A 21,277-nucleotide genomic window follows, 5' to 3' on the forward strand; every position below is an offset into this window, starting at 1 on the left:
GCCCACAGGTCCATCCTCCGGATGAGCACCTGGGGCTCAGAGGGCCGGGGATTGGGGGGTGGGGCGCCAGGAAGGGCTAGTGGCTTCCTCCTCACAGGGCTGGCTCAGTGCTTGGGCAGCTCAGGAGTGAGGCCTCCTGCAGTTGACGGGGAGGTGTGTGTGAGGGGTCTGCAAAGCCCCTGAGCAGCGGCCCCTCTCTCTGCTGGGCAGAGTCTGAAGCGAGCTCAGGAGGGGTCCCACCAGCTCCCCTTGCCTCCACACTCGGGCCTGGGGATGCTGAAGCTCCCAGCAGGCACGGCCCGAGGTATCTCAGGCGCCTGCGTCCCGGACCCGTTGACCAGCAGGTCGGCCCCTCGCAGTGAACTCGGTTGCAGCGTCCTCCACAGCCTCTGCGGTGACACCCGGCAGGGCCTGCAGAGCCTGGAGAGCTGCGTCCACTTCCGCACCCTGCAGGGCACGCTCAGCTCCAGCCTGGCTCCAGCTCCCAGGTGTCCCAGGGACTCGGTGTGTATGGAAGGAGTTGTGTCTCTCTTCCCAGCTTAGCAGGCAGGGCTGTAGACTAAGGACTCAAGACCATCAGAGGCCTGGGAGCGTCTACCCACCCCAGCAGCATCACCTCCAGTTGGGGGGACAGGTATTAATACCTGGAGGGAGAATCTCCCTTTGGCGAGTCTTCCTGTGAAACAGAGACATCAGGAGGAACCAAACAGAGATGTGGGGCCTCTCCCCCAGGAGACTGAGCTTTTCAGAGACAGGCCAGGCCAATGCGGACAGGGCTTCTTGCTGGCCTGACCCCCAGGGGCCCAGGACACATGAAGAGATATAGGGGGAAACCTGCCCATCTGCTCAGTTGCCAAATCCTGGTCCCTAACTCCAATGTGACCATCAGGCACAGACAGGGGGTCAGCACTTCAGAGAGGAGGTTCCCCCCCATCCCTCAAGGAGCAGGTGCCACAGAATTGGGGTGAGAAGGGACACTGGCCACTGCCCGGCCGGTCTGCTCAGAGCCTGGAACCTGAGACCTCTCTGCACCTTGGGGAACTTCGGGTGAGGACACAGCAAGGATTTGCTGACACACCCTGAGATGGTCGCCGACCTCCCTAATTTGGATATCTTTGCTGAGTACCTGCTCCCTTTTGGGTGTGCATGGGGCTTCCCAAAGGCCAGAGCTGGGTCTACACAGGCCGGATGTTGGTGTCCAGCTGGGACCTGGTGCAGACGAGGAGCCCAGAGTAGGGCAGATAAGAGAAGAAGTGAATAAATGAACAAACCAGTAAAGGAATGAAGGACACTTAGGCTCTTGGTGGGAACACAGCCTTGACAACGGGGCTTCTAACCCTTTATCCCAGTGCCTCTCCCAGCTGTTTGCAGCCTGCCCTGTGCCCCCACTGCCCCCTCAGGGAGGATGGGAGCTCAGAGTTCATGGCTGTGAGTGGGCACCAAGGAGGAAGAGGGCTCCTCATCCTGTCCCCCTACCTTTGAGAGATCCCATGACACAGTGGCTCTGGCTCTGTGGGAGGTCCACATCCCTAAGGGGCAAGGAATGCTGGAGATACTCTTGGGGTCTGCCTCCTCTAGATTTGAGGGATAGAGCGTGGAGGGTCTCTGGGCTGTGACTCCTCAGGACCTGAGCCCTGACAGGACCATAGGCTTTGCTCACCAGGTAGCCTTCTGGTTTTCATGCATTGCCGGTATATTATGACAAGTCCCACAAGAACGACGGGGACGATAACCGCGAGATAAATGCTCCAGGAGGAACATGTCACATGACGTTGTGCTGCCGGTCCCAGGGTTTGCTTCCAACTCAAAAGCGTTGCCGCACTTTGCAGAGAGGAGAGGCGGGATGTGGAGCAGCACACGTGGCACCAGGATGCCTGATGCCCACAGAGATCCAGGAGGTACCTCGGCCTCCGGGGGGCTGCACGGCTGGGTTTGGGAACTGTGGCATTTCCCCCTTGTTTCTCCTTCCCTGCTGGGCAAAGGGCCCCCTGCCACTACTAGTTTCTGCGTGGCCTGCCCTTTCTGCCTTCAATACCCAGAAACTGAAATCCTTCTCTTTTTGGCATCGTAACTTGGTTTTGGAGCCTGGATCTTCAGCCACTCCCAGTACCCTCATCCTCCCAGGCCCAAGGGCAGGCTAAGAAGGCAGCAGCACCCCCTTGGGTCTCAGTCCCCCCCCCCTTTGGGAGGTCCTGTGGAATACAGTGTGGTATCAAGAGGGGGACTCCCCCTCCCCAAACCCAGGGCAGGCGGCTTGTTGCCCCTTCATTCTCCAGCCTTGTCCAGGGCCTGGAGCTGTCTGTGGGCCCTGGGGAGTGAGGCCGAGTGCCAGGAACCGCAGTCCCTCGGAGGGGGGCGGGCCATGCCCAGGTGGGACACCACGGTCCGAGTTGCCTTGCTCCACCCCTCAAGCCTCTGTGCCAAGGGCCCTCATCGGTAAGATTGGGTGATACTGAAAGGTGTCAGAGGGCTGTCGCGAGGAAAAAACAAGACAAATTGGCAAGGCACCTAGTAAACTGCTGTTATCCCTTTCGGGTCCCTTTCACCCAAAGTTTGGGGTTTAAAGGCAGATATTTAGGTGGCATGAAATTGAAAGTATTTTATGATTAAAGCCAACACGGACGTGTAACTGAGAAAACGCTGCATTCTCATGGATTTTCCAGATGAAACAAGACCACGGGAAAAGCTAAGCCCTCGGACTCCTCCACCAGGTGGGACCCCCGCCGGAACCCCGGGAACCCACAGCTCCGTCGCTTATCACCCAGCACTCCACGACTGACCCCGCCCCCGGCAGGACGCTGCACTCTGCGCAGGCGCACCGCGTGCCTGCAGTCCAGACGCCAAGCTCCGCCCACTACCAGCGGCGCCATTGGCTGACGGGCTCATGCATCTACAAAATGCGTGCCCGGGAGCCTATTTTGCTTACGGGCAGCTGCGGTAGGCGGGGCCGGGGCCGGGGCCGGGGCCGGAGCCGGGGCCAGGGCGGAGGGGGCGGACCGGGGCGGTGGTCTGGGGGCGTGTCCGGGGCGGGGGCGTGTCCGGGGCGGGGGCGGGCCGCGTACAAGACTGAAGGCTGAGCGGACTGCTGGAGAGCGGGTTTGCTGCTGGGATACGGGGCGGCAGCTGCCATGAGCACGGTAGACCTTGCCCGCGTGGGCGCATGTGTCCTGAAGCACGCGGTGACCGGGGAGGTGAGGCTGGACGGGCTCAGGGTGGTGGGTGCGCCCCGGCACCTGGCAGCGGCATCCGAGGCCGGCGCCGGGGCACAGGGCGGAGCTGGGGGCGCAGGCTGGGCGTGCACGGCGCTGGCCGGGGGCACGGGGCGCGGGAGCGGGGCCGGGGGTGAGGACGTGCGCACGGGCGGTGGTCCGGCGGCGCCCCTCACTCGCCCCGGCGCAGGCCGTGGAGCTGCGGAGCCTGTGGCAGGAGCAGGCGTGCGTGGTGGCCGGCCTGCGGCGCTTCGGCTGCATGGTGTGTCGCTGGATCGCCCGGGACCTCAGCAGCCTGAAGGGTCTCCTGGACCAACACGGCGTGCGCCTGGTGGGCGTGGGGCCCGAGGCCCTGGGCCTGCAGGAGTTCCTGGACGGTGGCTACTTCGCGGGAGGTGCCTGCACTCCCCACCCTCCTCCCCCTGCAGCACCCACCCCCCCAAATGCCCAACCCGCCCTGAGACCCCTCCTCAAACTCAGGGCATTCGCTGCCTCCTTCTTGCCCAGCCTAGGCCCTTCTCTCTCCAGGAGAGGCCTTGATAGGCTCCTGTGTCCCCTCCCCTCCCCTGCCTTCTCCGGCTGTGGCCTCTACCCGCCTTTCCCAGACATGATGTTCTTCCCGCTGAGGAGGGCTCAGTGGTGACTCTGGCCTGCGATCCAGGGCAAAGGTCTTCACTGGGTCAGCTGCCAGCTCCTCGCCTCCCCAGGAGCCAGATCCTGAACTTCCCCGGATGCTTTCCCCAAGAAGTATCTGGGACCAGAGCCCAGGCTGCGCTGCCTGCCGACCCCACGCCGCTGGACCCCTCCCCTCACAGAGCCCTGGGCCCAGTGGCAGAGTCCAGACAAGTCCTGCTTCTCCCACCTGTACCTCTGGGCCTCTGCCTCTCCTCTAACAATGGGGACAGTCAGCCCTGCTGTGCCCCTCCTGGTCCTTGGTGGGCGAGCTGGGTACCAAGGGTGGACAGACGGCCGGATGCAGGAGGGTGAGCCGGGGGGGCAGGTGGGCCTGGGGCACCCACCTGTGGCCTCTGCTTTTCAGAGCTCTACCTGGATGAGAGCAAGCAGTTTTACAAGGAGCTGGGCTTCAAGCGGTGAGCTGGGGGCTCGGGGCTTCACTGCTCCCCTCTTCCTCTTCTCCCCTCCCCCCTCTCCCTGGCCAAGTGGGCTCTGGGGGCATCCACTGCTCCAGCCAGCCCTGCCGGGCTCTCTTTTGGGTGCCGAGTGTCTATTATGGGCTGTAGGTTAGGTTTCTCACCCAGGGCCTCCCCACAACTGGCTGCAGAGGGCACCTGGACCTAGCGCCCTAGTCAGGGGCCACCCTAGCCACCTCGGGTACATCTGCCACCGGCTGGCTGCCTCCTCTGATTGGCAGTGCCAGCTGAGCCAGAACCCCCGGGCTCACCCAGTCCACACTCCCCACACCCTCTGTGGGGCCCCAGGCCTGCCAGCCCACAGGCTGGGTGCCCCATGGCTCTGGCAGCTGCTCCTGGCTGGGCCAGCTGCTGGCCTGGCTTCCCCTGAGCCCCTGGTGAGATGGGGTGGGGCCTGCTTGTCGGAACTGGTCTGTGCAGAGACTGGGGGCAGGCTCTGGGGCTCCGTCTTTGGTGAAGAGTCAGAGCCTGGACAAGCCAGCTGTGTCTTGGCAGGTACAACAGCTTGAGCATCCTGCCGGCCTCCCTGGGGAAGCCTGTTCGTGATGTGGCCGCCAAGGTTTGTGACTGCCGAGGTCGTGTGGGACTCAGGTGCAGGGGCTTCTGTCTAGGACTGACCTGGGCCTGCTCCGCTCCCCCCAGGCCAAGGCTGTCGGCATCCAGGGGAATCTCTCCGGGGATCTGCTGCAGAGCGGAGGGCTGCTGGTGGTTGCCAAAGGTGGGCCAGGGGAGGGGCATCAGGGGCCACCGCATGGTCACAGGGTCGGGGGTGCAGGGCCACATACTCAGGTGGGAAGGTCTTGATGAACTTGACCCTGCCCTCACTCTCCCTCCCTCCGGCTTATTGATCTCAGCACAGTTACCCCCTTGGTGGAGTGGCCCAGCTCTGAGTATCATCCTAGCTGGGCGGGGCGTGGCCAGAACAGCTCACTCATCTCAGTAACCAGGTGGGGTAGTGGCCACACAGGGGCACCCTGACGACCACCCCCCCACCCCCGCCGCCGGCTGCAGGTGGTGACAAAGTGCTGCTACACTTTGTCCAGAAGTCTCCAGGTGACTACGCCCCCCAGGAGAGCATCCTGCAGGCCCTGGGCATCTCTGCAGAGGTCTGTACCAGTGAGCCGCCCAAGGTGAGCCCAGGCCTGGGGTGGGCACTACACTAAGAATGCCCCCCCCCCCCCGCCGCCAACCCCTGGGTTGAGCACTTGCTGTGGCCAGATGCTGAGCTGGACCTTGTTGGCTTTAGGTGATTCTGGGCTCACAGCAGCCCCAGGATGTCACTGCCACCCCACTTTGCGGTGATGGGCCAGGGGCAGGGTGGCCAGATGGGCAGGCACAGCAGGGCCCTCTCCAGGGGACAGGGGGCTGGTCAGGGGCTGCAAGACAGAGGAGGGGCCCGTCCTCTCAGCCTGGGAGGGCTGGGGTTTGTCCCAGGTGACCGTTGCCCACGTTAGTTTAGCATGGTGCTGGTGGCCTGCCTCCTGTGCCCCGAATGGAGGGGACTGTCCAGCACACTCCTCCTCCTACTTGGGCCACAGACCCCTGGAGGGTGGGATCAGCTGCTCTTGGCCCCAGGGAGTGTGGCCAGGCTGATGGGGCCTCTGCTGGTTCCACAGTGTGACGAGGAGGCGTGCTCAAGGTGAAGGCCCCGGGCCTCCAAGGATCTGGGTGGCGTCTCCTGCCCTGGGCACACTGGGAGTTGGATGTGAACAAATTCCAGAATCTCTGGGCTGGGGCTGAACTCTGCCTGGTCTGCAGGCAGCGATGAGCATTAAACTGCAGTTTCTGGACAGTGTTTTTTCATTGCCTCTGAATCTTGCGTCCTTGGCAGCCCTGGCCACCCCGGCCTTGATCGGTCTGGTTTCATCCAGACCAGCGGGGCGGTCATGCCTCCCGAGGTGTCACCTTCCCTGCTAGCAGAGTCGCTTTCTCTGGTGGGTTGGTGGTGGTGGATGCGCCCCTGCAGCCTCCCTGGAGACCTCAGGCCTTTGGCACATGTGGGTCAGGGGTCTGAGAACAGGTCCAGGGTGTGGGAAACGAGGGTGGGATGGGCTCCGTCTGATAGTGAGGAAACTCCCCAAGCCCCAGGTGGGAGCCTGGCCTGGAGGGGTGGGGGTCAGAGCTCACGTCCAGTGGGAGCTAACTGGGTTTCCAGGGAGGAGATGGTTTCCATTCCACCCGCTGGAGTCTGGTGGACAGTCGGGGACTTTTAGGGAAAGGGCTGCTCTGCCAGCAGGCCCTTTACTCACATGAGACTTGTCATGTGCGCCCCGCTGAGGGTGGGGGGTATCCTGGGGGGAATGTCTAGTTCCCCCGATGCCCCTGTCACGAGGTGGGCAGGTGACAAGCACCTCAAACCTAACAGGTCTAGAGCAGAACTCCTGTCCTGCCCCGTCAGGAGCTCTCTCGTCTGAGTTCAGATGACTGTCTCCATGCTCCCTAGTCCAGAACTGGACAACCACAGTGGCCTTCTAGCTGGCGTCCCAGCGTCCCCGGCCCCTAACAGAGCCTCTCTGTGGTCATTTAAAACCTCAGGGCAGGTGACAAGGTTTAACCCCTCACTGACTTCCAGTTACACAAAACCCAAAATCCAGATTCTGGGCTGCAGCTTGGATCCCCCCGCCCCTCTCTTGGAACTCAGCTCCTTCCTGGGTCGGGATCCCCTCTCCCTACCTTAACTGTGATCCCCGAGGGCGGGCATTTGGGGGCATCATGGCCGTTGCTGTGCCCCCGGCAGAGAGCCTGGGGAAGTTGTCAGGAGCGCCCTGCCATTTCCTCACTTGGCCGCCAGCAGTCAGCGGCAGGTGCAGCGGGAGAGCAGGGCACTTTCTCAGGTATGTCACCCTGACGGCCGGCCCCGGGCCCTGCTACACAGACAAGGCAGCCGACTGCTTTTAAAGCCTTTACTTAGCTCAAGTCTGAAGCTCGTGGACATCTGAGGAGGACGCGCTTTGGAGAGCGGCCAGAAGACCGATAACCGTGTCTACAGGGCTGCGGTGGGCGGTGTAGATTCTCGCGGGCGGGCGTGGAGGAGGCTCAGGGCCGGGTCGCACTCCAGGCCGGGCGCGGAGGCTGGGGGCGGCGTGGGTGGGTCGGCCGCCAGGAGCGGGTCCCCGCTAGCAGCACCGTCTCCGCGCGGACCGGACACCTCGGGTCGGCGGGTGGGCGTGGGCTGCGCAGCGCGGCTCGGCCTTGGCTACCAGACGCGGCATCGCACCTTCGGGTGCGTGGGGGAGCCCCGCGCGCAGTGGAATGCGTCCGCAAAGGCGGCCAGATTCTGCAGCGAGCCCAGCACCCTGCGGGTGGACGGAGGGGCCTGAGACGGTGCCGGAGGGGCCTGAGACGGTGCCGGCCCGGGCGCGGGGCCACGGGGGCCACTTGCCTGTACTTCAGGGGGCTGTGGACGTCAGTCTTGATGGACTGGATGGCGAACTCGGGCCGGTAGGACGCGCACCACACCTGTGGGCGCACGAGGGGCGTGGCTGCGGGACTTGGAGGAGGGGCGGGGGGATGGGGTGCAGGGGCACGGAGGACCAGAGGACCTGGCGGGGGCGCCGCGGGCCTGGGGAGGCGGGCGCCCCTAGGGCTGTGGCACGGAGGGAGTGCGGCCTGGTTCCTCTCTGGGCACAAAGGGGTCCCGCCAGGTCCCCCGCTGCTCCTTCTTGGGTGGGAGGAGGGAAGCCAGCGGGTCACCCCTCTCCCTCCACAGCTACATCTGAATCTTCCCCAGCTCCAACGCCGCCACCATCCTTTCCCTCCAGGAAGCCTTCCTGGCCCACTAGTTCTGGTTCTGCCTGGATTTCCCTCCAGGGTGTCCCTGGAGGCATGCGTTAGTGGGGGCTCGCCAAGGATGCAAGTGGGGGGCCGGTTTCCAGCCAGTGAGGCAGGGGGCGGACTCCGACCTGTGCGTAGCTGATGAAGAACAGCTGCGTGTGGGTCAGCTCCAGTCCTGGCAGCTGCTGGTCCTTGCCGCCTTCCGCCACCCACTTTAGGTAAGCCTGCAGGCACCAAGCGGGTGCTGGGCCAGGGCCTGCCCTCCTGGGGGCAGCACCGGGCTGGCCAGGACTCCGGGGTCCTTGGATCAGGGCGGAAGGGAGGTCTGGCTTCCGGGCCTCCTCCGGTGGGGGTCCTGCCCCTGCAGCGTGGGGCCTCTGAGAACCCCAGGGACCATCTGAGCACCGACCTCGGGCTCGGTGGGAGCCCACTGCCCGGGCTGCCTGCCACATGAATGAGCACCTGACACCCAGTGCCCAAGGCTGCTGGTGCAGGGGTGTCGCTGAGGCTGGCGGGCGTTCAGTGACTGTCACTGCCTTACTTGGCAGTGGACAGTGGTCTCCCCAGAGCGCGGAGGCCTCAGCTAAGGTTGGGGTAAAGTGTGGGCCTGCCCGCCTGTGGCCAGCAGGCTCCCCCAGGGCTCTGCCGCCTCCCCGTCAGATGGAGAAGGGTCCCAGGATCTGCCTGGGCTTGGGAGGGGGTCAGTCCCTGCCGCGCTGAAGGGCCGTCCCTGCCTGGACCTGGTCACTCCCCGCCCCGCCTCCTCAGGGGCCCTGCTTGGCCGCACCTTGTAGGCCTGCCGCACCCCTCCATTGTCTGCGATGTTTTCCCCGAGGGTACTGAAGCCATTCACCTGCAGGCGGGAGACAGGATGGCGGGGGCGCCCGGGCTCCCCCCCTCCGCCCTCCCCCAGGCCAGGGCTGTGGTGTGTCCGGGCGGTGGCCACTCACATTCTGGTCGTCGGCCAGGTCCCAGGAGTAGTTGCCATACTGGTAGACCATGCACTCCGACTGCTTGCGGAAGTGCTGGGCCGAGAAGTCACTCCACCAGTCCATCATGTTCCCATTCTTGTCGAAGTTCTGGCCTGGACGGGGGCGGGGGGCTGCCCACGAGGCCCGGCCTGCGCAGCGCCAGCCTCTCCCCCACGTCCTCTCGGGAACGCCAGTGTCTAGAGCTCATGTGAGCAGAGAATGGGCCCCCTGTCACGGGGCTGCTCAGGCCCTGGGGGGCGGGAGGCTTCAGTGGTGTCCATGCCATCCCCAAGGTCAGGGCCTGGGGTCTTGGGTCACAGGACCCCAGAGGCACTGTGGACTAAGGACCCTTGCTGTGGCGTCCACACTCTCTAAACCCCAGGGGAGGGCAGCACTGGACCCTGGGGACATGGGGCTGCCCTCAGAAGGTTTCGGTGGTCTAGCCCTGTGGGAAAGCCAGCCTCGCTGGGTGGCAGCTGGAGGTCCCTGGAACCAGGCAGGAACCAGGCAGGGGGCCCCCGCGCAGCCGCAGGAGGGGTGTGTTTGTGACTGGAGGTGCAGCTCTGACCTCCAGGCAGCCCCGTACCGTTGTCATCAAAGCCATGGGTGATCTCGTGCCCAATCACCATCCCGATGCCCCCAAAGTTCAAGGCCTGTGGCTGCTCCTTGCTGAAGAAAAGGGGCTGGAGGATCCTGGCAGGAAACACTGTGGTGAGGAGGCGGTGGGGGACGGAATGAGCTGTGGGTGAGCACACCTGTGTGCCAGGCTCGGGGTGGGCACACCTAGGCATCCTGTCATTTAACCTCACAGCCGGGGAGGTAAAGGTTATGATCCACTGCCCCATTTTACAGAGCAGAAAACCTAGGCTCTGAAGGCAAGAGGGCAGGGCTCATGGGGGGCGGGGTGGACACACCAATCTGCTTTCGGTTTGGGGAGTAGAACGCATTCACCCTGGTGGCCCCGATGATCCAGCTGTGATAGACAAGTGGGTCATTCCGAGCCCAGGTCTTCTGGGCCTGCCCTCCAGGTCCCCCTACTTGGCTGACCAGAGCCCACCCTGACCCGTGCACAGTGGTTATGCCACGAGGCCAGCACGGCCAACGGCCAGGGCAGGGTCTAGGCCAGTCCAAAGCCCTGGCTTCTCCCTGGGACCCCACAAGCAGAGGGCGGGTGCAGGGGGGCTCTGAGTCAGACCCACCGCCCTCCCCCGCTGGCCCATTTCTCCCCCTCCCCCATGCCATCCCCACTCACAGGTTTTGGTCCACCTTCTCCCGAAGCTTCTTGAGGCTCCGCTGGGCGCCAGCCTTGAGATTCTGCAGTCCGTTCTCAAAGTACAGGTGCTCCGAGAAGTCCAGCTACAGGAGACGGGTGGGCGTGCGTGCGGGGTCCTCGAGGGGCCCGGGGGTCAGGGAGGTCACGGGCGGATGGGGACTGGCCTCAGGACTCGCCAGGCAGTCCCAAATGTGGCCCACAGGCTCTGGATGCAGGTGGACTAGGGGCCAACCCTGGCTCTGTGCATTTACTGGGCAAGATCCAAGTCCCTCCCAGCCATGGTTTCCCCACCTGGAAGGTGATGCTAGAGCCCCAGCATGTGGCCAGGTGGCTGCGTCATGGACGGAATCCACCCCCGGTAGTTGAGGGCCCAAGGTCCTTGGGGGCTGGCTCAGGGGCGGGTTGGGTTGGGGCCAGGGGACAGGTGGGGCTGTCTGGGTGGCACGCACATTGGTATACTCCTCGTCCAGGAGTTTGTTCCCCTCCTCCAGGATGTAGTCGGGATACCCAGTCCGCTCCCGGATGCTCATGGCCTAGGGAGGAGATGGGGGCCGGTCCCTGCCCGCCCCACTGTGGGCATCCTGGCTTTGCCCCCACCTTGTGGGTAAGGGGCTTAGAGACTCGCCCTCCTTGCAGGCTGTGGGGAGGCTAATGGGGACAGAACGTGGAAGGGCTCGACCAGAGACCGACCTTCGCACCCGGCCGCCAGCCAGGGGTCTGGGGTCGGGCCGGGCAGAGCTGCTTGGCCGCTGTCTGTCACACTAGCCCAGAGGGGGTCCTGCTCCCTGTGGCCGTGGCCGCCCCCACCCATTGCTGGGGGGCCTCGCCTCTGCCCACAGCCCCTCCCTGAGCGAGCCCCCCACCCACCAGGCTCACTGTCCTCATCTCTGAGGAAGGGGTGGCGATGATTACCCTGTGCCCCTCGTGCTGGGGCCACCCTCTCCCAGCCTCCTGCCCACCTTCTCCTGGGCCTTCTCCTTGGATGGCTCATCCATCCAGCTCAGCTCGTCCAGGGTCTCCACGAACACTGCCCGCAGCTTGTCGACGAGCTCTCCGACCTGGGGGGAACGCATGACCCTGGTGCCTGGCTGATCAGCAATGGGGTCTCTGCAGGGGGCCGCTTCGAACGTGGTGGGGGGTTGGGGGGCGGGATCTGACCCCCTGGGACAGGGTCCCCACGGCAGCACTTTGTCCTGGGTGGGCCTAGGGCCTGCCAGGCCCTGGACTCACACCTCGTACAGCTTGTCCCCTTCCCAGGCAGGCCCGCAGGGCTGGGGGTTGGGGCCAATAGCTGTTGGGGGCTAGAGGCCTGGGGCGGGCAAGGCTCCCCCGCATCCCGCTGTGTGATGGGGCACCGGGCAAACACGTGCTCCCCGGTACCGCTGAGCACACAGGCGCTGCTGGGGTGAGAGGTGCCACGGGCTGGTGTCCCCTGGCCCAGGGCGGGGTCGCCGGGCACGCACCACATTTTTGCTGTCCCCGGGGAAGGCCTCCTTGATGTAGAGTGAGCCCACAGCGCTCTCCATGTTGCTGTTGACGTAGCTGACGCACTCCCGCCAGCGCACCTCCTCCACCGTCGTGCTGTACAGCGCCTGGCACGTTTCATTTCACCACGTTTGCCAACGTCTGCTTCCCTGGCCTTGGCCCCAGCGTGCCCAGGGGCCAGTGGGGGACATTGGTGAACTCAGACACTCCCTTTGAACACCGCCCCTGGTGTGGGAGGACCGAGTGTGCAGTTTGGAGGGCTGGGCTCCCGGCCCAGGCCGACCCCGGGGTGCGGGTGCCCTGCCTGGCCCTGAGTTCCTCCTTGTCCCCTGTCCCTGCCACCCTGGCCTGGCTGTCTGGCCGACTCTACTCTCAAGGACTCCAGCCCTACCCCAAAGCACAGGCTGGCGTTGACCTTGGGGGCCTTGTCTAGCTCAGCCATGAGCCACCAGCTGTCTGGGCCCTGGTTTTCCCGTCTCCAAAATGACGATGAGAATGTCTGCCCATCTGTCCCTGGGGACACGGGGCACAAGATGGAAATGTGTCCCCCGTCAGATTTCTGGCCCCAAATCTTGGCCACCTTGGAGCTCTGCCCAGCATCTGGCCACACGTTCCGGGGCTATGGGGTTTCCTGCCTCTTAGGAAGTCAGTGTGACTCATTCTCTGTCCTCTGAGCTCTGGGATTCAGCTCCCTTCTCCACGCTTGTCTCATAGTGTCCTCAGCCCAAGACGGCAAAGCAGGAGGTCTGATTGCCACAAGCTGTTCTGCTCCCATCTCCCCGATCGGGGCCAGACCTCTGCCTGCCCCATGTCCCTGGCAAAGAACCTCAGAGGCCCCCGACTCCCCGGTTCCTCATCCCCTCATCCAACCTCAACTGCCTGTTGTCAGCGCCTCCATCTAGTGCCGATGCCCTGGTCCACATCCCCCCGCCCCCCCGCCGATGATGGCACCTGCCTTCACTTGGCCTGTGCCCCCGCAGCAGCCAGAATGACCACGCCAGGCGGGACATCGGCCTGTGGTTCCCACTCTAAACACCCCAGTGGCTCTCAGTGCACGTGGGATCTGCATGCTGCTCTGGCCCATGGTTGCCTCCCCCTCCTCCCCGACCTCGTCTCCTTCCTTCCCCCATGTGACCCCGGGGTCCCTGCCCCAGGCCCTCTGCACTAGCTGTTTCTGCTCCTGGGAGTCTGGCCTGGGTCATTCATGCCTTGAGGTCTCCATGGTCACTTTCCCTGCCCTCACCCCCTCCCCTCACATCCTACTTGCTGGTCTTGAAAGAGCAGATTATACTTTGTCGATGGCTTATTGTTAGGCTGCCCCAAGAGGGTGTGTCTCATGAGCCTGGATCACAGCTCTGATCCCAGGGTGGACCTTGGTGCTTGGCCCACAGCAGGTGGTCAGTGTTATCAAGGCCAGGCTCGGTGCAGGGGCAGGGCATCGCTCACCTTGCGGTAGTTTGCGCGTGCATCCTTGAATCTCTGGCTCAGGCTGCTGATGCGGTCCAGCACCAGGCGCCAGACCAGGTAGTTCTGCATGGTCCTGGGGCAGGAGGCAGAGGGCAACGGATAGAACAGGTGCGCGCTGTTTGCCCAGGGAGAGGGTGTGGTTTATGGGCCCTTGGACAGCAGGCTCCACACCAAACAGAGGCTTCAGGGTGGTGGAGAAAATCTCCAAGATGACCCACAGATACATCCTGCCTGCCCCTGGATGACTCAAGGAGGGGTTCGCATCTCTAATGTAAGGTTCCACTGGCCACAAACATTTGACCCCGTCATGTCCCTCGCACCTCAGAGTAATGCTTTACGGGGTCCTTTCCTGAGAGGAGGAGCTGTTGGGGATGAGGAGAGAGCAGGGGAAAGATGCTGACACCTCTTGGGACCTTCCTTGAGCCTCACCTGGATGAGTAGACATCGATGATGTCTTCAAGATTCTGGAGGTAGGGGATGCCATGGACCACCACTTCCTCATCTGGCAGCAGCTCGATTTTGACAGAGGATAGCACAGATTGTATGAAGAGAGTCCAGTTAAATCCCTGGAGAAGGAGGGAGTGAGGAGAAAGAGGGAGAGGTGGAGAGGTAGACACAGTTCTTGGGCATCCAAGAAACCCAGCCCCCTCTAAAGAATATTCAAAAAATAAGAAGGTGCAGGTAATCAGAATCAGGAAAAAGGTGGATGACACTACTACAGAGCCTACAAACAGTGAAGAGAGATTATGGCAATATATTGGAAAATTCAAGTGTAATGGAAGAATTCCTGGAAAAACACAACTTAGAAAAAATGAAAGAAGAGATAGAAAATATAAATAGTTTTGTATGTAAAAAACTGGATTATTTAATTTAAAATATTTCCGCATAGAAATTTCCAGACTCATCTGGCTTTTCCAGTGGATACTATCTGACATTTAAGGAAGACATACTGCCAATCTTAAACTTTTCAGAGAAGGAAAAAAGAGAAAACTCTTTCAGCTTGATTTATGAGGCCAAAAATAACCTTAATACCAAAATAAGGACATTAAAAGAAAAGAAAACAATAGGCCAGTCTCATTTATGATAATTGATACAAAAATTCTAAGCAAAATATTAGCAATTGGAATTCATCCATACCTATATAAAATGGATAATGCAACACAGCCAAATTAGATTTACTCAAGGAATACAAGTGTGGTGTAACATTTGAAAATCAAATCAATATAATTCACTATGGTGACTGAATACAGAAGGAAGATCACATGGTGATTTCAATAGATGCAGATAAGGCATATTAAAATTGACTATTCATGGACTTCCGGGTAAGATGGCGGAAGAGTAAGACGCGGAGATCACCTTCCTCCCCACGGATACACCAGAAATACAGCTACACGTGGAACAACTCCTACAGAACACCTACTGAACGCTGGCAGAAGACCCCAGACCTCCCAAAAGGCAAGAAACTCCCCACATACCTGGGTAGGGCAAAGCGGAGAGATCCGCACACAGAGGATCGGTGCCGAGCGGCACTCACCAGCCCGAAAGGCTTGTCTGCTCGCCCGCCGGGGCGCGCAGCGCTGGAAGCTGAGGCTCGGGCTTCGGTCAGAGCACAGGGAGAGGACTGGGGCTGGCGGCGAGAACTCAGCCTGAAGGGGGCTAATGTGCCACAGCTAGCCGGGAGGGAGTCCGGGAAAACTCTGGAGCTGCCGAAGAGGCAAGAGACTTTTTCTCCCTTCTTGGTTTCCTGGTGCGCTAGGAGAGGGGATTAAGAGCGCTGCTTAAAGGGGCTCCACGGACGGGCGCGAGTCGCGACTGAAAGCGCGGAGCCCAGTGACAGGCGTGGGACGCTGGGGCTGCTGCTGCCGCCGCCAAGAAGCCTGTGTGCGAGCGCAGGTCACTGCCCACACCGCCCTTCCGGGAGCCTGTGCAGCCCGCCACTGCCGGGGTCCCGGGATCCAGGGGCGGCTTCCCTGGGAGAACGCACGGCGCGCCTCGGGCTGGTGCAACGTCACGCCGACCTCTGCCGCTGCAGGCTTGCCCCGCACTCCGTGCCCCTCCCTCCCGCCCGGCCTGAGTGAGCCAGAGTCCCCGAAGAGGCTGCTCCTTTAACCCTGTCCTATCTGAGCGAAGAACAGACGCCCTCCGGCGACCTACACGCAGAGGCGGGGCCAAATCCAAAGCTGAGACCCAGGAGCTGTGAGAACAAAGAAGAGAAAGGGAAACCTCTCCCAGCAGCCTCAGAAGCAGCGGATTAAAGCTCCACAATCAACTTGATGTACCCTGCATCTGCGGAATACATGAATAGACAACACATCATCCCAAATTGAGGAGCCCGGAGTCAGTGCTGTGCCTCTGAGGTGGGAGAGCCAACTTCAGGACACTGGTCCACAAGAGACCTCCCAGCTCCACATAATATCAAACGGCGAAAATCTTCCAGAGATCTCCATCTCAACACCAGCACCCAGCTTCACTCAACGACCAGCAGGCTACAGTGCTGGACACCCTGAGCCAAACAACTAGCAAGACAGGAACACAACGCCACCCATTAGCAGAGAGGTGGCCTAAAATCATAAAAAGTCCACAGACACCCCAAAACACACCACCAGACGTGGACCGGCCCACCAGAAAGACAAGATCCAGCCTCATCCACCAGAACACAGGCACTAGTCCCCTCCACCAGGAAGCCTACACAACCCACTAAACCAACCTTAGCCACTGGGGACAGACACCAAAAACAACAGGAACTACGAACCTGCAGCCTGCAAAAAGGAGACCCCAAACACAGTAACATAAGCAAAATGAGAAGACAGAAAAACACACAGCAGGAGAAGGAGCAAGATAAAAACCCACCAGACCTAACAAATGAAGAGGTAATAGGCAGTCTACCTGAAAAAGAATTCAGAATAATGATGGTAAAGATGATCCAAGATTCTATTTCCCAGATCCAAAATCTTGGAAATAGAATAGACAAAATGCAAGAAACAGTTAACAAGGACCTAGAAGAACTAAAGATGAATCAAACATCGATTAAAAACACAATACATGAAATAAAAAATACTCTAGATGGGATCAATAGCAGAATAACTGAGGCAGAAGAACGGATAAGTGAGGTGGAAGATAAAATAGTGGAAATAACTGCTGCAGAGCAAAATAAAGAAAAAAGAATGAAAAGAACAGAGGACAGTCTTAGAGACCTCTGGGACAACATTAAACGCACCAACATTCGAATTATAGGGGTTCCAGAAGAAGAAGAGAAAAAGAAAGGGACTGAGAAAATATTTGAAGAGATTATAGTTGAAAACTTCCCTAATATGGGAAAAGAAATAGTTAATCAAGTCCAGGAGGCACAGAGAGTCCCATACAGAATAAATCCAAGGAGAAATACGCCAAGACACATATTAATCAAACTGTCAAAAATTAAACACAAAGAAATCATATTAAAAGCAGCAAGGCAAAAACAACAAATAACACACAAGGGAACCCCCATCAGGTTAACAGCTGATCTCTCAGCAGAAACTCTACAAGCCAGAAGGGAGTGGCAGGACATACTTAAAGTGATGAAGGAGAAAAACCTGCAACCAAGATTACTCTACCCAGCAAGGATCTCATTCAGATTTGATGGAGAAATTAAAACGTTTACAGACAAGCAAAAGCTGAGAGAGTTCAGCACCACCAAACCAGCTTTACAACAAATGCTAAAGGAACTTCTCTAGGCAAGAAACACAACAGAAGTAAAAGACCTACAATAATGAACCCAAAACAATTAAGAAAATGGGAATAGGAACATACATATCGATAATTACCTTAAATGTAAATGGACTAAATGCTCCCACCAAAAGACACAGAGTGGCTGAATGGATACAAAAACAAGACCCATCTATATGTTGTCTACAAGAGACCCACTTCAGACCTAGAGACACATACAGACTGAAAGTAAGGGGATGGAAAAAGATATTCCATGCAAATGGAAACCAAAAGAAAGCTGGAGTAGCAATTCTCATATCAGACAAAATAGACTTTAAAATAAGGACTACTAGAAGAGACAAAGAAGGACACTACATAATGATCAAGGGATCGATCCAAGAAGAAGATATAACAATTGTAAATATTTATGCACCCAACATAGGAGCACCTCAATACATAAGGCAAATACTAACAGCCATAAAAGGAGAAATCGACAGTAACACAATCATAGTAGGGGACTTTAACACCCCACTTTCACCAATGGACAGATCATCCAAAATGAAAATAAATAAGGAAACACAAGCTTTAAATGATACATTAAACAAGATGGACTTAATTGATATTTATAGGACATTCCATCCAAAAACAACAGAATACACATTTTTCTCAAGTGCTCATGGAACATTCTCCAGGATAGATCATATCTTGGGTCATAAATCAAGCCTTGGTAAATTTAAGAAAATTGAAATTATATCAAGTATCTTTTCCGACCACAATGCTATGAGACTAGATATCAATTACAGGAAAAGAGCTGTAAAAAATACAAACACATGGAGGCTAAACAATACACTACTTAATAACGAAGTGATCACTGAAGAAATCAAAGAGGAAATTAAAAAATACCTAGAAACAAATGACAATGGAGACACGACGACCCAAAACCTATGGGATGCAGCAAAAGCAGTTCTAAGAGGGAAGTTTATAGCAATACAATCCCACCTTAAGAAACAGGAAACATCTCGAATAAACAACCTAACCTTGCACCTAAAGCAATTAGAGAAAGAAGAACAAAAACATCCCAAAGTTAGCAGAAGGAAAGAAATCATAAAAATCAGATCAGAAATAAATGAAAAAGAAATGAAGGAAACGATAGCAAAGATCAATAAAACTAAAAGCTGGTTCTTTGAGAAGATAAACAAAATTGATAAACCATTAGCCAGACTCATCAAGAAAAAAAGGGAGAAGACTCAAATCAATAGAATTAGAAATGAAAAAGGAGAAGTAACAACTGACACTACAGAAATACAAAAGATCATGAGAGATTACTATAAGCAACTCTATGCCAATAAAATGGACAACCTGGAAGAAATGGACAAATTCTTAGAAATGCACAACCTGCCGAGACTGAATCAGGAAGAAATAGAAAATATGAACAGACCAATCACAAGCACTGAAATTGAAACTGTGATAAAAAATCTTCCAACAAACAAAAGCCCAGGACCAGATGGCTTCACAGGCGAATTCTATCAAGCATTTAGAGAAGAGCTAACACCTATCCTTCTGAAACTCTTCCAAAATATAGCAGAGGGAGGAACACTCCCAAACTCATTCTACGAGGCCACCATCACCTTGATACCAAAACCAGGCAAGGATGTCACAAAGAAAGAAAACTACAGGCCAATATCACTGATGAACATAGATGCAAAAATCCTCAACAAAATACTAGCAAACAGAATCCAACAGCACATTAAAAGGATCATACACCATGATCAAGTGGGGTTTATTCCAGGAATGCAAGGATTCTTCAATATACGCAAATCAATCAACGTGATACACCATATTAACAAATTGAAGGAGAAAAACCATATGATCATCTCAATAGATGCAGAGAAAGCTTTCGACAAAATTCAACACCCATTTATGATAAAAACCCTGCAGAAAGTAGGCATAGAGGGAACTTTCCTCAACATAATAAAGGCCATATATGACAAACCCACAGCCAGCATCGTCCTCAATGGTGAAAAACTGAAACCATTTCCACTAAGATCAGGAACAAGACAAGGTTGCCCACTCTCACCACTCTTATTCAACCTAGTTTTGGAAGTTTTAGCCACAGCAATCAGAGAAGAAAAGGAAATAAAAGGAATCCAAATTGGAAAAGAAGAAGTAAAGCTGTCACTGTTTGCAGATGACATGATACTATACATAGAGAATCCTAAAGATGCTACCAGAAAACTACTAGAGTTGATCAATGAATTTGGTAAAGTTGCAGGATACAAAATTAATGCACAGAAATCTCTGGCATTCCTATATACTGATGATGAAAAATCTGAAAGTGAAATCAAGGAAACACTCCCATTTACCATTGCAACAAAAAGAATAAAATATCTAGGAATAAACCTACCTAAGGAGACAAAAGACCTGTATGCAGAAAATTATAAGACACTGATGAAAGAAATTAAAGATGATACAAATAGATGGAGAGATGTACCATGTTCTTGGATTGGAAGAATCAACATTGTGAAAATGACTCTACTACCCAAAGCAATCTACAGGTTCAATGCAATCCCTATCAAACTACCACTGGCATTTTTCACAGAACTAGAACAAAAAATTTCACAATTTGTATGGAAACACAAAAGACCCCGAATAGCCAAAGCAATCTTGAGAACGAAAAATGGAGCTGGAGGAATCAGGCTCCCTGACTTCAGACTATACTACAAAGCTACAGTAATCAAGACAGTATGGTACTGGCACAAAAACAGAAAGATAGATCAATGGAACAGGATAGAAAGCCCAGAGTTAAACCCACGGACATATGGTCACCTTATCTTTGATAAAGGAGGCAGGAATGTACAGTGGAGAAAGGACAGTCTCTTCAATAAGTGGTGCTGGGAAAACTGGATAGGGACATGTAAAAGTATGAGATTAGATCACTCCCTAACACCATACACAAAAATAAGCTCAAAATGGATTAAAGACCTAAATGTAAGGCCAGACACTATCAAACTCTTAGAGGAAAACATAGGCAGAACACTCTATGACATAAATCACAGCAAGATCCTTTTTGACCCACCTCCTAGAGAAATGGAAATAAAGACAAAAATAAACACATGGGACCTAATGAAACTTAAAAGCTTTTGCACAGCAAAGGAAACCATAAACAAGACCAAAAGACAACCCTCAGAATGGGAGAAAATATTTGCAAATGAAGCAACTGACAAAGGATTAATCTCCAAAATTTATAAGCAGCTCATGCAGCTCAATAACAAAAAAACAAACAACCCAATCCAAAAATGGGCAGAAGACCTAAATAGACATTTCTCCACAGAAGATATACAGACTGCCAACAAACACATGAAAGGATGCTCAACATCTTTACTCATTAGAGAAATGCAAATCAAAACTACAATGAGATATCATCTCACACCAGTCAGAATGGCCATCATCAAAAAATCTAGAAACAATAAATGCTGGAGAGGGTGTGGAAAAAAGGGAACACTCTTGCACTGCTGGTGGGAATGTGAATTGGTACAGCCGCTATGGAGAACGGTATGGAGGTTCCTTAAAAAACTACAAATAGAACTACCATATGACCCAGCAATCCCACTACTGGGCATATACCCTGAGAAAACCATAATTCAAAAAGAGACATGTACCAAAATGTTCATAGCAGCCCTATTTACAATAGCCCGGAGATGGAAACAACCTAAGTGTCCATCATCGGATGAATGGATAAAGAAGATGTGGCACATATATACAATGGAATATTACTCAGCCATAAAAAGAAATGAAATTGAGCTATTTGTAATGAGGTGGATAGACCTAGAGTCTGTCATACAGAGTGAAGTAAGTCAGAAAGAGAAAGACAAATACTGTATGCTAACACATATATATGGAATTTAAGAAAAAAAAAATGTCATGAAGAACATAGGGGTAAGACAGGAATAAAGACACAGACCTACTAGAGAATGGACTTGAGGATATGGGGAGGGGGAAGGGTAAGCTGTGACAAAGTGAAAGAGCGGCATGGACATATATACACTACCAAACGTGAGGTAGATAGCTAGTGGGAAGCAGCCGCATAGCACAGGGAGATCAGCTCGGTACTTTGTGACCGCCTGGAGGGGTGGGATAGGGAGGGTGGGAGGGAGACGCAAAAGGGAGGGGATATGGAAACATATGTATATGTATAACTGATTAAATTTGTTATAAAGCAAAAAAATAAAAAAAAAAAAAAATTGAAAAAAAAAAAAAAAAAAA

At 55.8% G+C, this 21,277-nt stretch overlaps 2 protein-coding genes across 2 annotated transcripts in view; one reads left to right on the forward strand and one right to left on the reverse strand.

Moving 5' to 3' along the window:
• The first annotated feature begins 3,054 nt into the window (after window positions 1-3,054).
• On the forward strand, window positions 3,055-6,253 carry PRXL2B (peroxiredoxin like 2B). The gene is made up of 7 exons (XM_082616287.1): window positions 3,055-3,191; window positions 3,400-3,604; window positions 4,249-4,300; window positions 4,856-4,919; window positions 5,003-5,078; window positions 5,372-5,490; window positions 5,977-6,253. Exons 1-7 carry the CDS (start codon window positions 3,129-3,131, stop codon window positions 6,001-6,003), a joined length of 606 nt encoding a protein of 201 aa, XP_082472413.1. The 5' UTR covers window positions 3,055-3,128; the 3' UTR covers window positions 6,004-6,253.
• Window positions 6,254-7,556: 1,303 nt separating this feature from the next.
• The window catches only part of MMEL1 (membrane metalloendopeptidase like 1), a gene marked incomplete at both ends in the record, with an annotated part of 48,907 nt that continues 35,186 nt past the window's right edge, over window positions 7,557-21,277 (reverse strand). Inside the window, 13 exon segments of the mRNA XM_082616102.1 lie at window positions 7,557-7,656; window positions 7,743-7,819; window positions 8,263-8,358; window positions 8,922-8,987; window positions 9,085-9,218; window positions 9,692-9,811; window positions 10,020-10,078; window positions 10,358-10,461; window positions 10,828-10,911; window positions 11,338-11,436; window positions 11,842-11,970; window positions 13,310-13,403; window positions 13,760-13,896. Coding sequence (XP_082472228.1) covers window positions 7,557-7,656; window positions 7,743-7,819; window positions 8,263-8,358; window positions 8,922-8,987; window positions 9,085-9,218; window positions 9,692-9,811; window positions 10,020-10,078; window positions 10,358-10,461; window positions 10,828-10,911; window positions 11,338-11,436; window positions 11,842-11,970; window positions 13,310-13,403; window positions 13,760-13,896 — 1,299 coding nt within the window.

The sequence above is a fragment of the Mesoplodon mirus genome, assembly GCF_964341445.2.
Source record: "Mesoplodon mirus genome assembly, chromosome: 3".
Classification (NCBI taxonomy): domain Eukaryota; kingdom Metazoa; phylum Chordata; class Mammalia; order Artiodactyla; family Ziphiidae; genus Mesoplodon; species Mesoplodon mirus.

Bases quoted from the DNA above. Each gene is read 5' to 3' on its own strand.
- PRXL2B (XM_082616287.1), top strand. From the start codon at position 3,129: ATGAGCACGGTAGACCTTGCCCGCGTGGGCGCATGTGTCCTGAAGCAC. The intron at 4,920-5,002 runs GTTTGTGACTGC...CGCTCCCCCCAG, and splicing joins TTCGTGATGTGGCCGCCAAG to GCCAAGGCTGTCGGCATCCA. The intron at 5,079-5,371 runs GTGGGCCAGGGG...CGCCGGCTGCAG, and splicing joins GCTGCTGGTGGTTGCCAAAG to GTGGTGACAAAGTGCTGCTA.